Source organism: Henckelia pumila, chromosome 1 (genome assembly GCF_033568475.1).
Source record: "Henckelia pumila isolate YLH828 chromosome 1, ASM3356847v2, whole genome shotgun sequence".
In the NCBI taxonomy this organism is placed as follows: Eukaryota; Viridiplantae; Streptophyta; class Magnoliopsida; order Lamiales; family Gesneriaceae; genus Henckelia; species Henckelia pumila.
The window spans coordinates 157,822,670-157,835,386 of NC_133120.1; the positions used below are offsets into that span (position 1 = coordinate 157,822,670).

General features: G+C 37.5%; 1 protein-coding gene across 1 annotated transcript; it reads left to right on the forward strand.

Annotated features, from left to right (window-relative positions):
• The first annotated feature begins 7,472 nt into the window (after window positions 1-7,472).
• Window positions 7,473-10,063, forward strand: LOC140874570 (transcription factor MYB1R1-like). The gene is made up of 3 exons (XM_073277871.1): window positions 7,473-7,919; window positions 8,041-8,249; window positions 9,371-10,063. Exons 1-3 carry the CDS (start codon window positions 7,685-7,687, stop codon window positions 9,806-9,808), a joined length of 882 nt encoding a protein of 293 aa, XP_073133972.1. The 5' UTR covers window positions 7,473-7,684; the 3' UTR covers window positions 9,809-10,063.
• Window positions 10,064-12,717: the final 2,654 nt, after the last annotated feature.

Genomic DNA, 12,717 nt, shown 5'->3' on the forward strand with positions numbered 1-12,717 from the left:
TATATGGCATGATATATGATTTACCGCTTTCTATATTCATATGTCATGTGCATATACACGTTGAGCCTATACCTTGTTATACCTGATTATAGAGCCGCTCAGCTCTATACTCGATAGTCTGTCACTGAGAGTACCGCGATGGCGGGGGCATTTATGTCTGTCTACTCTGGTGTACTAGACGAGTGTGGTTGCACCCAGAGTTGATCCGTGCGGTGGCAGCACTCATGTGGCGCCGGTACTGAGCATGACTTTTTGGATGATCCTTTACCAGTCATCATGTTGCATGCATTATATACATATGTTTACTCATGTCTATGTACTGGGCGTTAGCGCTCACGTCCTAGTTGTTATCTTGGACACCCTATTCCACGGGGCAGGTCGCAGGATGGACGGAGCTGGTAGTTCAAGGCAGGAATAGGGAGCAAGAGCCTTGAAGAGTTAGTTATACAGTAGGATTCGATATAGCTGTATAATGTTTATTTTTAAGATTTTCGATTTGGTTGTATCACTACAGATTTAAGCTTGGACTTATTTTACTATGCTGATATGTAAATTATGGTTATGTTTCCGCACGTTTTACTCTGCTAAGTATTTTTCTGTATTAAGTTTAATGCATGCTATTAGTTGTCAGTTAGTAGGTGATTCCATGCAGGATCACTACATTTTTGGTATCAGAGCATGCATAGATTTTGGGATTAGTACTTCGGATTTCGAATTAGTTTTGAGTAATTCTTGCGCATTTGGAATTTTAATGTGCAATTCTTTTTAGGATATGGCTGACGAGAGTCACGGTAGTGTTGGCCTGGGAGGTGGTCATCATCATCGTCACCATCATCATCAGGATGATCGATATCGTTCTCATGAGGGTGGACGTCGCTACTCTATCAATAAATTCATGCAAGTAGGACCGAAACCCTTGGTGGGAGGGGAGAATCCTGAACAGGCGAGGAGTTTGATGTCTAAACTCGAGAGTACTTTTCGTGCTTTCGATTGTACTGAGGATCAGAAGCTGGAAGTTCTAGAATTCGTTCCAGAGGATCGAGCAAGTTTTTGGTGGGATGCCAATGCTGCTCAGGCACGTACTGAGAGAGGACAGGTGACTTGGGGGGATTTCTGTGAGCAGTTCCAAAAACTGTATTTTTCTCCGGCTGTTTGCCAAGCACGATCTATGGAGTTTCTTACTCTGAGGCAAGGATCAATGACTATTGATCAATATCAGCAACGATTTCTTGATCTGCTACCTTTCAGTCCTCATATCAATGAGAGTGATGCGTCAAAGTATGATATCTTTCTACAAGGTTTGAATCAAGATATCTACTCTCAGGTTGTCGTCTGTGATGACCCAGTAACTTTTGAGACTTTGGTGAACCGTTGCCGTCTTGTGGAGACCAGCAACAGGCGTGCTCAGTTGTTGATGCCAGCACAGCCTAGTGGATCTTTTGAGCCTCGAGCTCAATCTGTTGTGCCATCTGTACCTATGTCTTCTTCTACTTCTACTACTTCGTCTGGTTCTCGTGGTTCACGAGGTACATTCCGCTTTGGGAAGAAAAAGAAGAAGGAGGAGTTTTGTAGCCACTGTGGTGGGAAGCATCCTGCAGCTTCATGTCGGAGAGCTACTGGTGCTTGTTATATTTATGGTCAGCAGGGACATCTGCGGAGAGATTGTCCTCAGCGCATGGGTTCTGCTAGTGGATCGGGATCCCAGGTTGGATCTTAGGCTTCTACTTTTCCACGTCTGCAGCCAGCACCATAGAGTTCTTCTGGTTATCGTCTCCAGACTCAAGGGCAGGTGTTTGCTCTGTCTCAGGAGCAGGCTACTGAGGGAAGCGATCGCATGTTGGCAGGTACCTTTCTGTTATGTGGTATTCCTGCACTTGTATTAATTGATACTGGAGCATCGCATTCCTTTATTTCTAGTCGCTTTGTTAAGAGACATAGATTACCTTATGTATCATTAGATATGGATTTAGTTGTATCTACTCCATTGGAGCAAGAGATAGTAACTAAGCGTCTAGTGATGGGTTGCCTTCTGGAGTTTGAGGGTAATGTGTTAACGGCTAATTTGATGATATTAGCGATGGAAGATTTTGACTGTATTTTGGGAATAGATATGCTGACTTTGTATCACTCTACTGTGGATTGTTATCAGCGTCTGGTACAGTTTCATCCTGTTGAGGGTGATAGCTGGTACTTTTATTGTGAGGGTGCGCGACCTCCGATGCCACTTGTTTCGGCTCTGAAGGCATGTCATGTCTTGGAGTCAGGTGGGGAGGGCTACCTCATCTATTCAGTTGATATGTCTACGAGTAGTCCGGGTATTGATCAGTTACCGGTTGTCAGCGAGTTTCCTGACGTATTCCCTGATGAGATTTCTGGTTTTCCTCCGGTTCGAGAGGTTGAATTTGGTATTGATCTAGTACCAGGAACTACACCTATATCCCGAGCACCTTATCGTCTGGCACCGTCAGAGATGAGGGAATTGAAACAGCAGTTACAGGATCTGCTTGATAAGGGATATATTCGTCCGAGTGTTTTTCCGTGGGAGCACCTGTGTTATTTGTCAAGAAGAAGGAGGGATCAATGCGATTGTGTATTGATTACAGGTAGTTGAATCGTGTCACCATCAAAAATAAGTATCCTTTGCCGCGGATTGATGATCTGTTTGATCAATTACAGGGTACTTCTGTTTATTCTAAGATAGATCTGAGATCGGGATACCACCAGATGCGGGTACGAGACTCAGATATTTCTACGACTGCTTTTAGGACCAGATACGGGCATTATGAATTTCTGGTGATGCCATTCGGTTTGACGAATGCACCGGCAGTCTTTATGAATCTGATGAATCACGTATTTTGAAAATATCTGGATAGATTTGTCATCGTCTTCATTGATGATATTCTTGTCTATTTTTATGACAAGGATGAGCATGCACAACATTTGAGGATTGTTTTTCAGACGTTACGAGATAAGCAGCTGTATGTGAAATTGAGCAAGTGTGAATTCTGGCTTGATCAGGTAGTGTTTCTCGGTCATGTGATTTCTAATGAAGGGATATCTGTTGATCCTAATAAGATAGAGGCAGTGCTGAACTGGTCTCGTCCGACGATGGTTGCTGAGATTCGAAGTTTCTTGGGTCTAGCGGGATATTACCGTCGGTTCATCGAGAATTTTGCACAGTTGGCCAGGCCTTTGACATAGCTTACACGGAAAGATGTTGCCTTCATATGGTCCTCGGATTGTGAGGAGTCATTTCACGAGCTGCGTGGACGTCTTACTACTGCACCTGTGCTAGTTCTACCTTCTGGATCAGGAGGTTATGTTGTCTATACTGATGCTTCTGGTCAGGGGTTAGGATGTGTTCTGACACAGCGTAGACATGTTATTGCCTATGCTTCTCGACAGTTGAAGACGCATGAGACTAACTATCCAGTGCATGATCTTGAGTTAGCCGCCATTGTATTTGTGCTCAAGATTTGGAGGCATTATCTTTATGACGAGAAATTTGAGATATTCACGGATCACAAGAGTTTGAAGTATTTATTCACTCAGGCGGAGTTGAATATGCAACAGAGACGCTGGATGGATCTTCTGAAGGATTATGATTGTAAAATCAAATATCATCCAGGTTCTGTTAATCTTACTGCTGATTCCTTGAGTCGGCAGGTGAGACTTTCTGCACTTTAGACTAGTGAAGTATCTTATATGATTCAAGAGTGCTGTTCATTGAGTTTTACGCTCAAGCACAAGAAAGGGAGAAATGGGATTCGGTTGTATACCATTTTTTCTGAGCCAGCTTTGTATTCTCGGATCAGAGATGCTCAGATATCTGATGTTAAGACTCAGCGTTTGGCACGTCTGGCCAATGGAGTTAATACATCTGGATTCCATTTTCAGGCAGATGGTTTATTGTGCCTATCTAATCGAGTGGTTGTACCTAATGTTGCGGAGCTCAGGAATAATATTCTTTCTCAAGCTCACAGGAGTCGATTATCTGTTCATCCTGGAAGTATGAAAATGTATAAGGACTTGCGAACTAGATTCTGGTGGAAAGGGATGAAGCGAAGTGTATATCAATTTGTTTCAAGATGTTTGGTTTGTCAACAGGTCAAGGCTGAACACCGACGACCAGGTGGATTACTGCAGAATCTAGAGATTTCCGGATGGAAGTGGGAGCACGTAACTATGGATTTTGTCACCCACTTGCCTATGACGTCACGTCAGTGTGATGCTATCTGGGTCGTTGTTGACCGTCTGACAAAATCAACACATTTCATTCCTTACAACCGGAAGTATTCTTATGATCGCATGGCACGCTTATATGTCCAGGAGATAGTGCGATTGCATGGAATTCCAATGAGCATAGTCAGTGATAGAGACCCGAGATTTACCTCACGTTTCTGGGATAGTTTTCAGGAGGCGTTGGGTACCACTCTGAGTTTGAGCACTGCATATCATTCGGAGACTGACGGACAGTCAGAGCGGACGATTCGTACATTGGAGGATATGCTACGTTTTTCTGTCATGGATTTTGGCTTATCTTGGCAGGATCAGTTACCTTTGATCGAATTTACCTACAATAACAGTTATCATCGTAGTATTGATATGACACCTTTCGAGGCATTGTACGGTCGACGGTGTCGTACTCCGTTATTTTGGGATGAAGTCAGGGAACGACAAGTCGAGGGTCCTGAATTGGTGCAGCAGATTGTAGACAAGGTAGATTTGATCAAACATAGGATCAAAGTTGTTCAAGATAGACAAGCCAGTTATGCTAATATTCGTCGCAGGCCACTTCAGTTTGAGCCTGGTGAATATGTGTTTCTACGAGTATCACCTTTCAGGAAGGTGATGAGATTCGGCATGAAAGACAAGTTGTCTCCTCGTTTTATTGGACCTTTCCAGATACTGGAAAAGATCGGAGATGTTGCATATCGTTTGGCTTTACCGCCAAATCTTTCCAGTATACATAATGTTTTTCATGTGTCGTTACTTCGACAGTATATAGCTGATGGTACAGTGGCCAGATCTGTCTTTTGTTGAACGACCAATCCGTATCTTAGACAGAAAGGAGAAAGTTCTTCGGAACAAGACTATACCACTTGTGATGGTACAGTGGCAGCGCCGAGGCGTTGAAGAAGCAACTTGGGAAACTGAGAGTCGTATGCAAGCAGAATATCCTGAGTTGTTTGCTTTGTATTTTTGATTACCATGTAGTTGTAATTACATTTGTTGTAATAAAACATGGTTTGATGTTTCATATTGTTATCTTGATTTGTCTTTAGATGTTATTTCGCGGACGAAATATCTAAAGGTGGGGGGAATGTAGTAACCCAGATTCTATTTTAAGATAATAATATGATAAACATGATTAAGGGTTGGTAATTAATCAATATCGGAGTGTTATTGGACTTCGGAAGAGAATTTGGGCTTTTGACTTTGAGCCAGATCGGAAGTTCCGAACCCAGATCGGAAGCTCCGATCCCAGCCACTTCGGAAGCTGATCGGAAGCACAGAGATCGGAAGCTCCGATCCAGGAACGGAAGTTCCGATCTCCAGCTGCCAGCAATGCTTGATGACTCAGCCGCGAGTTTTGACAAGTGTCGAATGGAGGGCAGATCGGAAGCTTCAATCGTCGGATCAGAAGTTCCGATCCTGGCGTGTCAAGCATGCACGCAGTGAGCTGGATCGGAAGCTCCGATCCTGAAATCAGAAGTTCCGATCCTGGCGGGGAATTTTGCCTATAAATAGGGCTTGTCTGATTTCATTTGAATTACGAATTCCTGAGGTTCCTTCTTCAGTTATATAGTGTGAGTTATACACTTGAGAGTCCTATCGGTTTTAATAGAGGTTCTGGAATAACCAAGGTGTGGTTATAGTCATCCGGGACTAGAGACTCCAAAGGGCTATCTACGGACGAAGGTATGGTCCGGGAATCTATTTAAGTTTTGGGAGTACTTATTAGCTTAGTTAAGGCTTATAGAATTTATGTAGTGATACGGTGAACTTTTGAATATATGCTTGGAACCTAGGATCCTATTATACTTGAACTAGCCTAGAGGTACGTACACATTGACTGAGATTGCCTGCGAGTATACATGTTTATATGTTGCATTTATTTGGCATTATTATATGGCATGATATATGATTTACCGCTTTCTATATTCATATGTCATGTGCATATACACGTTGAGCCTATACATATGTTTACTCATGTCTATGTACTGGGCGTTAGCGCCCACGTCCTAGTTGTTATCTTGGACACCCTATTCCACGGGGCAGGTCGCAGGATGGACGGAGCTGGTAGTTCAAGGCAGGACTAGGGAGCAGGAGCCTTGAAGAGTTAGTTATACAGCAGGATTCGATATAGCTGTATAATGTTTATTTTTAAGATTTTCGATTTGGTTGTATCACTACAGATTTATGCTTGGACTTATTTTACTAAGCTGATATGTAAATTATGGTTATATTTTCGCACGTTTTACTCTGCTAAGTCTTTTGATGTATTAAATTTAATGCATGCTATTAGTTGCCAGTTAGTAGGTGATTCCATTCAGGATCACTACAGTGCATTTCTTAATTTCATTACTTTTTAAAAAGCACGGTTTCACAACAAAACAAAACAAAAAAATGGCTTGGATTACGTCTCAAAATCAAGACTTGGGTAATGAATTTATCTACAATGTTTTGCTACTTTCTTGGTAATCGGCCCTTTTTCTCTTTTAAAAAACAAAACAAAATGTTTCGTTGATACATGTGGAATACTACATATGCTTTTTCTCCATTAATGACTTCACTAAGCTAGAATTCATTTATATCACAAATATTATATATAACTTATTAATTTTTTCAAACCAAATTAATCCTAATATAATGCGTACGTATGTATTTTCTTAGGAACTTCATTTCTAATTTTAATATATGTTACGCGACTGATAACACTTGTTAGTAATTATTTATTAATATTAAATATATGATACAACTTCTCACACATGCTCACCACCCTCAAGAAATTTTCTGTAAATTTGGGTGACTGTGTTTATCTATATTATTATATTAAGGAAAATTACGTTTAACTTGCATATATATGTATATTATATATATTAATTTGTACTTTTATTTTAATTTTAGTCATTTTTTTATCTAAGTTATGATGCGTCATGTAACATCAAAAAATATGATAAATTATCAAAAATTGTAGACGTGATGTCTAATAATATTGCTCATGTATCAAATTTTATGTCAACATTTAGACAAAAACAAAAATAAAGTAGAAAAAAAGTAAATTAATCGACTGACACCATAAATAAATCAATAACGAACAAAAAATAACAACTTTCAATTTGGTTTTCCCACGTAAATATTTTGATATGTGAAATAACTTCACCAAATAATAACCATATGGTGAAATACATATATATACATAATAAAATATGTGGGCGGCCATTATTTGTGTAACAGAAGTCCTCCATCGATCCTATAACACTTGAATATTTCCCAATCATTTACCAAATTGTTTTGACAAAATACCAAAATCTTATTGGACACTAAACTAAACAAATTAAACAACACAAAACGTCCCTCGTCGATGCTTGCATAAACTAAAGCATTTATCCCTAGCTACCACAAGCCTTCAATATTAATTCTCCTTTTATATATTCCTACACCCCAAAAGCTCCCAGCTATGGAATCTCAGCCGGTGGGGAAAGACGATCAAAACACAAGAACGTGCTCGGAGGCTCGCGGAGGCAAAGGGTTCATGCTATTCGGCGTGAGGGTGGTGGAAGGATCGTTCAGGAAGAGCGCCAGTACCAATAACTTAGCTCAATATGAGCAGCTGGCGCAGGAATCCAACGTGGCCGCCGCCGGTTACGTCTCCGACGGAGTCGTCCACCGTAGCCGCCACAACCGTAAGAGAGGCGAGTACGATCATGATCGTCTTTTTCGATTTGTTAATGCATTAGTAATTAAAAATAATGTTTGAGTTCGTCTCGAAATATTTGAAATAAATAAATTAAAAAAAAAAAAAAAAAAAAACAGGCGTGGCTTGGAGTGAGGAAGAGCACAAGCTATTCCTGGTAGGGCTGCAGAAAGTGGGGAAAGGAGATTGGAGAGGGATTTCTAGGAACTTTGTGAAGACACGAACGCCCACGCAGGTGGCCAGCCACGCACAGAAGTACTTCCTCCGCCGGAACAACCACAGCAGGCGCCGCCGAAGATCCAGCCTCTTTGACATCACCACCGACGCGGTAAAAATATTCTTATTCTATTTATTGATTTATAATCTTAAAGTTTTTGACGTTGCTCTTTTAAAATGGGTGGATTATTTTATTAACTTAAAATATGCGTTGGTTTAATTTGCTTCACATAGAATTTTCTAAATGCCTTTAAAAATTTGATTCGAAGTGTGATAAGGTATTTATTTTATGTTCCATTAGAAAAATCACTGCCAACTAACATTCAAAAGGATTTAATCCGTCTTTACTTACTCACAGCTCATTTGATATCACGGTTTCATGTGACTTTTCGTGCATTGATAGATATCTAAATGATAAAAAAATAAAATATAATGGCCCAAATAAAAAATCTGTGTAATTAATAGTTTTTTTTGTTATAAAAAGTAATATTATTTTAGGAATGACCCAAATAAAAAATCTGTCTCACAAAATTAATACGTGAAATCGTTTGAGAATAATTTTTGTGTAATTAATAGTTTTTTTTGTAATTAATTTCCTCTCGGTATTAACGGGTTAGTTGCATATTATTTTAATTAGGTATACATTTAAGAAAATCGACATATGAGAGAATTGTAACATTATTATAATGGCCCTCAAAATTAGAAGAATCGGGAACGCTAACACATCAACTAACGTCTACATATGTCTGTAACAGCTGACATGACCTGCTCCGCAGTATAAGGTTCATCGTTTACGTTATATCAATGTTTTTTTTTATATAATCATATAGACTTAACACAATTGGTAAGATTTATATGAGTCGATAAAGCATAGTATTGTTGGATTCGAAGTCTCGAATCCAATATTAACTTAAATCTTACAAGAATTTACATAAAATTTTAAAATTCATTAGGTACCCGATTGACTTTAAAATATGACATCAAATATGATATAAATTGCTCTATACTTATGATATATATCATATAATTTCATCATGTTCTCCTCGATCACAAAATTTATGATCTAAAATATTGCTAATGGGGTTTTGTGAACTCTGGTTGGCAGCACGTGATAAAAATAAAAAAAAAGTTGGTAGACCCCTAAATAAAGCCAATAATGTAAGGCCATAATGTCCAATTAAATTCGATCTTTAATGTTTACTTTCTCTCGCTTTACTTGTCCTTTTGTAACAGGTTTTGAGTTCAACAATTGAGGATCAAATTCATCTCGAGACCCCACCAATCCTGCCCCAAGAAAATGTGACCAAAAATCTTGAGAAATTCCCAATTTCACCCTCTTTCCCATTGTCAATAAAACCTTTGATTGTGCCAAATGAAAAAAGTTCGATAGAAAATTTCTCATTGCTACAACTCAACAATTCACCAACGCCCCTCATGCCAATCCCCATTTTACCCCTCCCACCGTCTTCGAAAATGGCGAAATTAGACCTAAACAAAGCCACCACCGTTAACCCTCCTCCGTCTTTGTCGCTTAATTTATCCTCTCCGCCGGCACCATCCGCCCAGCAATCTCCGCCACCGCAATCTGGACGACGTGTGGCGGCATTCGAAGCAATGCCGGCGGCAAGCTTTAGTGGGAGTGGTGGGGATAGCATCATCAGTGTTGCTTGATGATGAGGAATGATTGATTATTGGTGATATTGATAGTGATGTTTGTGCTGTAAAGTTTGAAAAATAAGAAAGCTTAAAGTTGGATTAGTTAGGTTTGTAGATTTTTAGAGATACTACATTATTAATTACTATATGGATGGGGCATTCATATACTCTATTCTATGCAAGGTCATGTCGTATCTCTTGTTTTGTAAAGTATCTAGCTAACGATGTGTATTTAGTATATTATATTATATATTTTTAAATGTGTTTCAAGGGGGACCATATTATTTATATAGATAAATATCAGTGGGTCAATATATATTTGTAGCTTTATTCTGTTTGCTTAAAAGTAATGCCAAAACACTTATAATTGTCAAACGAATTAATTTTGTGAGACGAATCTTCTGTTAGATTTAATTTATTTTATATATGGATCGAGTCGATCGTCTCACAAATAAATATCCGTCTGATCATAGGAGCCAAAAATAAAACAGTAGCCAAAAATAAAGCAATTGTTGGAAGATTAAGAAATTAATATTCGTTTGGTTGTTGGTTCTAACCTCTTTTTCTTGATCGCCAAAAGGAAATGAAATTACTTAAATATATGTTGGAGATTGACATCTTTGTATGAGATTAAGGTGGTGTTTGCAACCTTTAAAAATAAGTGATTATGAAGATTCTCTTCATAAATTTGTGAAGAGAATCTCCATAATCATTTATTATTAGAGGTTGCGAACACTAGCTAAATAGCACGAGAAATTTAAAGAACCAGAGCTAACTAAGCAATTGAATAATTAAGTTGCCCCGAAAAAGAAAGGCAACTTCAAGGACGGACAATTTGGAGGACTGAGTCAATAAACAACACAAGTTTGAATTAATATGAGAAAATGATCTTCATTAATTAAAAAAGTATTATTTAATGAATCACATCGCAAATTTAAGTGATCCCAATTCTGTGGCCTGTGCGTCTGGCTTTTTATGCTTTAATAATAAGGTTAAGGGAGTGTTTGCAATAGATTGTGATTTTGTAGAAGTGATTAATTTATAGATTATAAAAAAGTTAGGAAAAATTAAAAGTTGATAGTGTTTGAAAACAAATGTGAAAATCTAAAAATCAAAGTTGGGTAGTGTTTTATAAATAAGTGATTAGAGTGATTTTAGCAATGAACTTCTTATTAAAATCACTTTTGGAAAATCATAATCACCACATGACTAGCTTTTGGATTTCAATTAAGTTAAGCATAAGCTAACACATAATCTAAGTTTAAGAAACACACAAAAATGATTTTTTAAGTCAAAAGCTAACAATCACTTTTTTTTTAGTGATTGCAAACACTCTATAATTGTGTTTAGAAATGTTTAAAACAAAAGGTAATGTTAGAAATGTTTAAAACAAAGTGATTCGTAGTTTCTCTTTATGAATTAAATTTTGGCGGGCTCTTTATGCTTTAATAGTAAGGTAGTCTTTGGTAATGCTTAAAAAATGATTATTATATTTTCTTCACAAATTTTTTTTAAAAAATTGATTCTGATTAAATTTTCAAATTTTGTAAAGAGAAGCCAAGAATCATTTTTTTAACTATTTACATACACTATCTAAGAAGGGAAAAAAAAGACCAGAATTCACTTGAGGTGCATTACATCGAATATAAATATAAGATTGTACTTTGACTGATTTAATTTGGAGAAAATAAATTTTTTGGTCCATTAACTTTTCCATATTTTGGTTTTGGTCAATTAATTTTTTTGATGTGGGTTTTAGGACACAATATTTTTGCATTTTCAGTATTTTTTGGTTCAACTGTATACGTGTCAACTTCTAATTGATCCAAAATGATGATGTGGACCAATGATAAAAAACTTACATGTATGCAGTTGGACCGAAAAACACTGAAAATGCAAAGTTAGTGTACTAAAACCCACATCGGAAACGTTAATGGACCAAAATCCAAAAAAAGTAAAGTTATTGGACCAAAAAATTTATTTTTCATTTAATTTGAGACGATGAATTCCGAATCACATATCTTAATTAATTAGATTGACACCATTCATCGAGTTATACAATTCCAAAAGAAATTAACTATTAATAGATGTTATTTGAAATTCATCACCAATTAACATCAAACCTCTTTCACTTTATATCAAATGATTCAAATCTATCTATCAAAACACATGACTCTAAATGATTATGTGAATATATAGGAATTAAAACAAATTTTTGTTATTTATTAATTAATTTTTAATCTCGTCATCCCAAAAAAGAAGAAGAAGAGATTTTTGAAAATAGAGCCAGAGCCTCTCAAAGAATAGAGCCATGTTGGGGAAAACATATACAAACATTGTAAATTGCAAAACACAATATTGAATATGACATGCTATTGCTGAGTCCTGTTGGGGAAAAAAAATACAAGACAAGGACAGTGCCTTCATGACCAATTGCGTGAAAAATAAAAAAAATATATATATATATTTTATGCAAAATTAATAGAATGTTAGACCTAATACTTTCAAATATTGAGCACAAAACACCTTATCAGGTGGTGCAAATGTGCCAAAGTTTTTATGAGCGTGAAATGTGCTAGATTTTTAAAAATAAATGGTGTATTAGCTGGCTTATTTAATTATATTTCAGAAGTTTTTGCATTTTAGACTTTTCATAAGGGATTAGTGCAATTAACCCCTATATGCATGTACTAGAAATATACAAAAATGTGTGTGAGATTGTATTACAATTCAATTTTGTGAAACGAATCCCCAACTCGAGTCTGAGGTGTGGTATCGGGCTCTATCTGTCGAGGATCTAGATCGAACAAAGAAAATTTTGCTGCATGCTCTCCCCAATTTCAAGAATCGGAGCCATGTTCCCACCCCCGTAACAATAGTTGGGGCGTATGAAGAGTCCTGTCACGACATTCATATTGATTAAT

Bases quoted from the DNA above. Each gene is read 5' to 3' on its own strand.
- LOC140874570 (XM_073277871.1), top strand. From the start codon at position 7,685: ATGGAATCTCAGCCGGTGGGGAAAGACGATCAAAACACAAGAACGTGC. The intron at 7,920-8,040 runs GCGAGTACGATC...AAAAAAAAACAG, and splicing joins CCGCCACAACCGTAAGAGAG to GCGTGGCTTGGAGTGAGGAA. The intron at 8,250-9,370 runs GTAAAAATATTC...CTTTTGTAACAG, and splicing joins TTGACATCACCACCGACGCG to GTTTTGAGTTCAACAATTGA.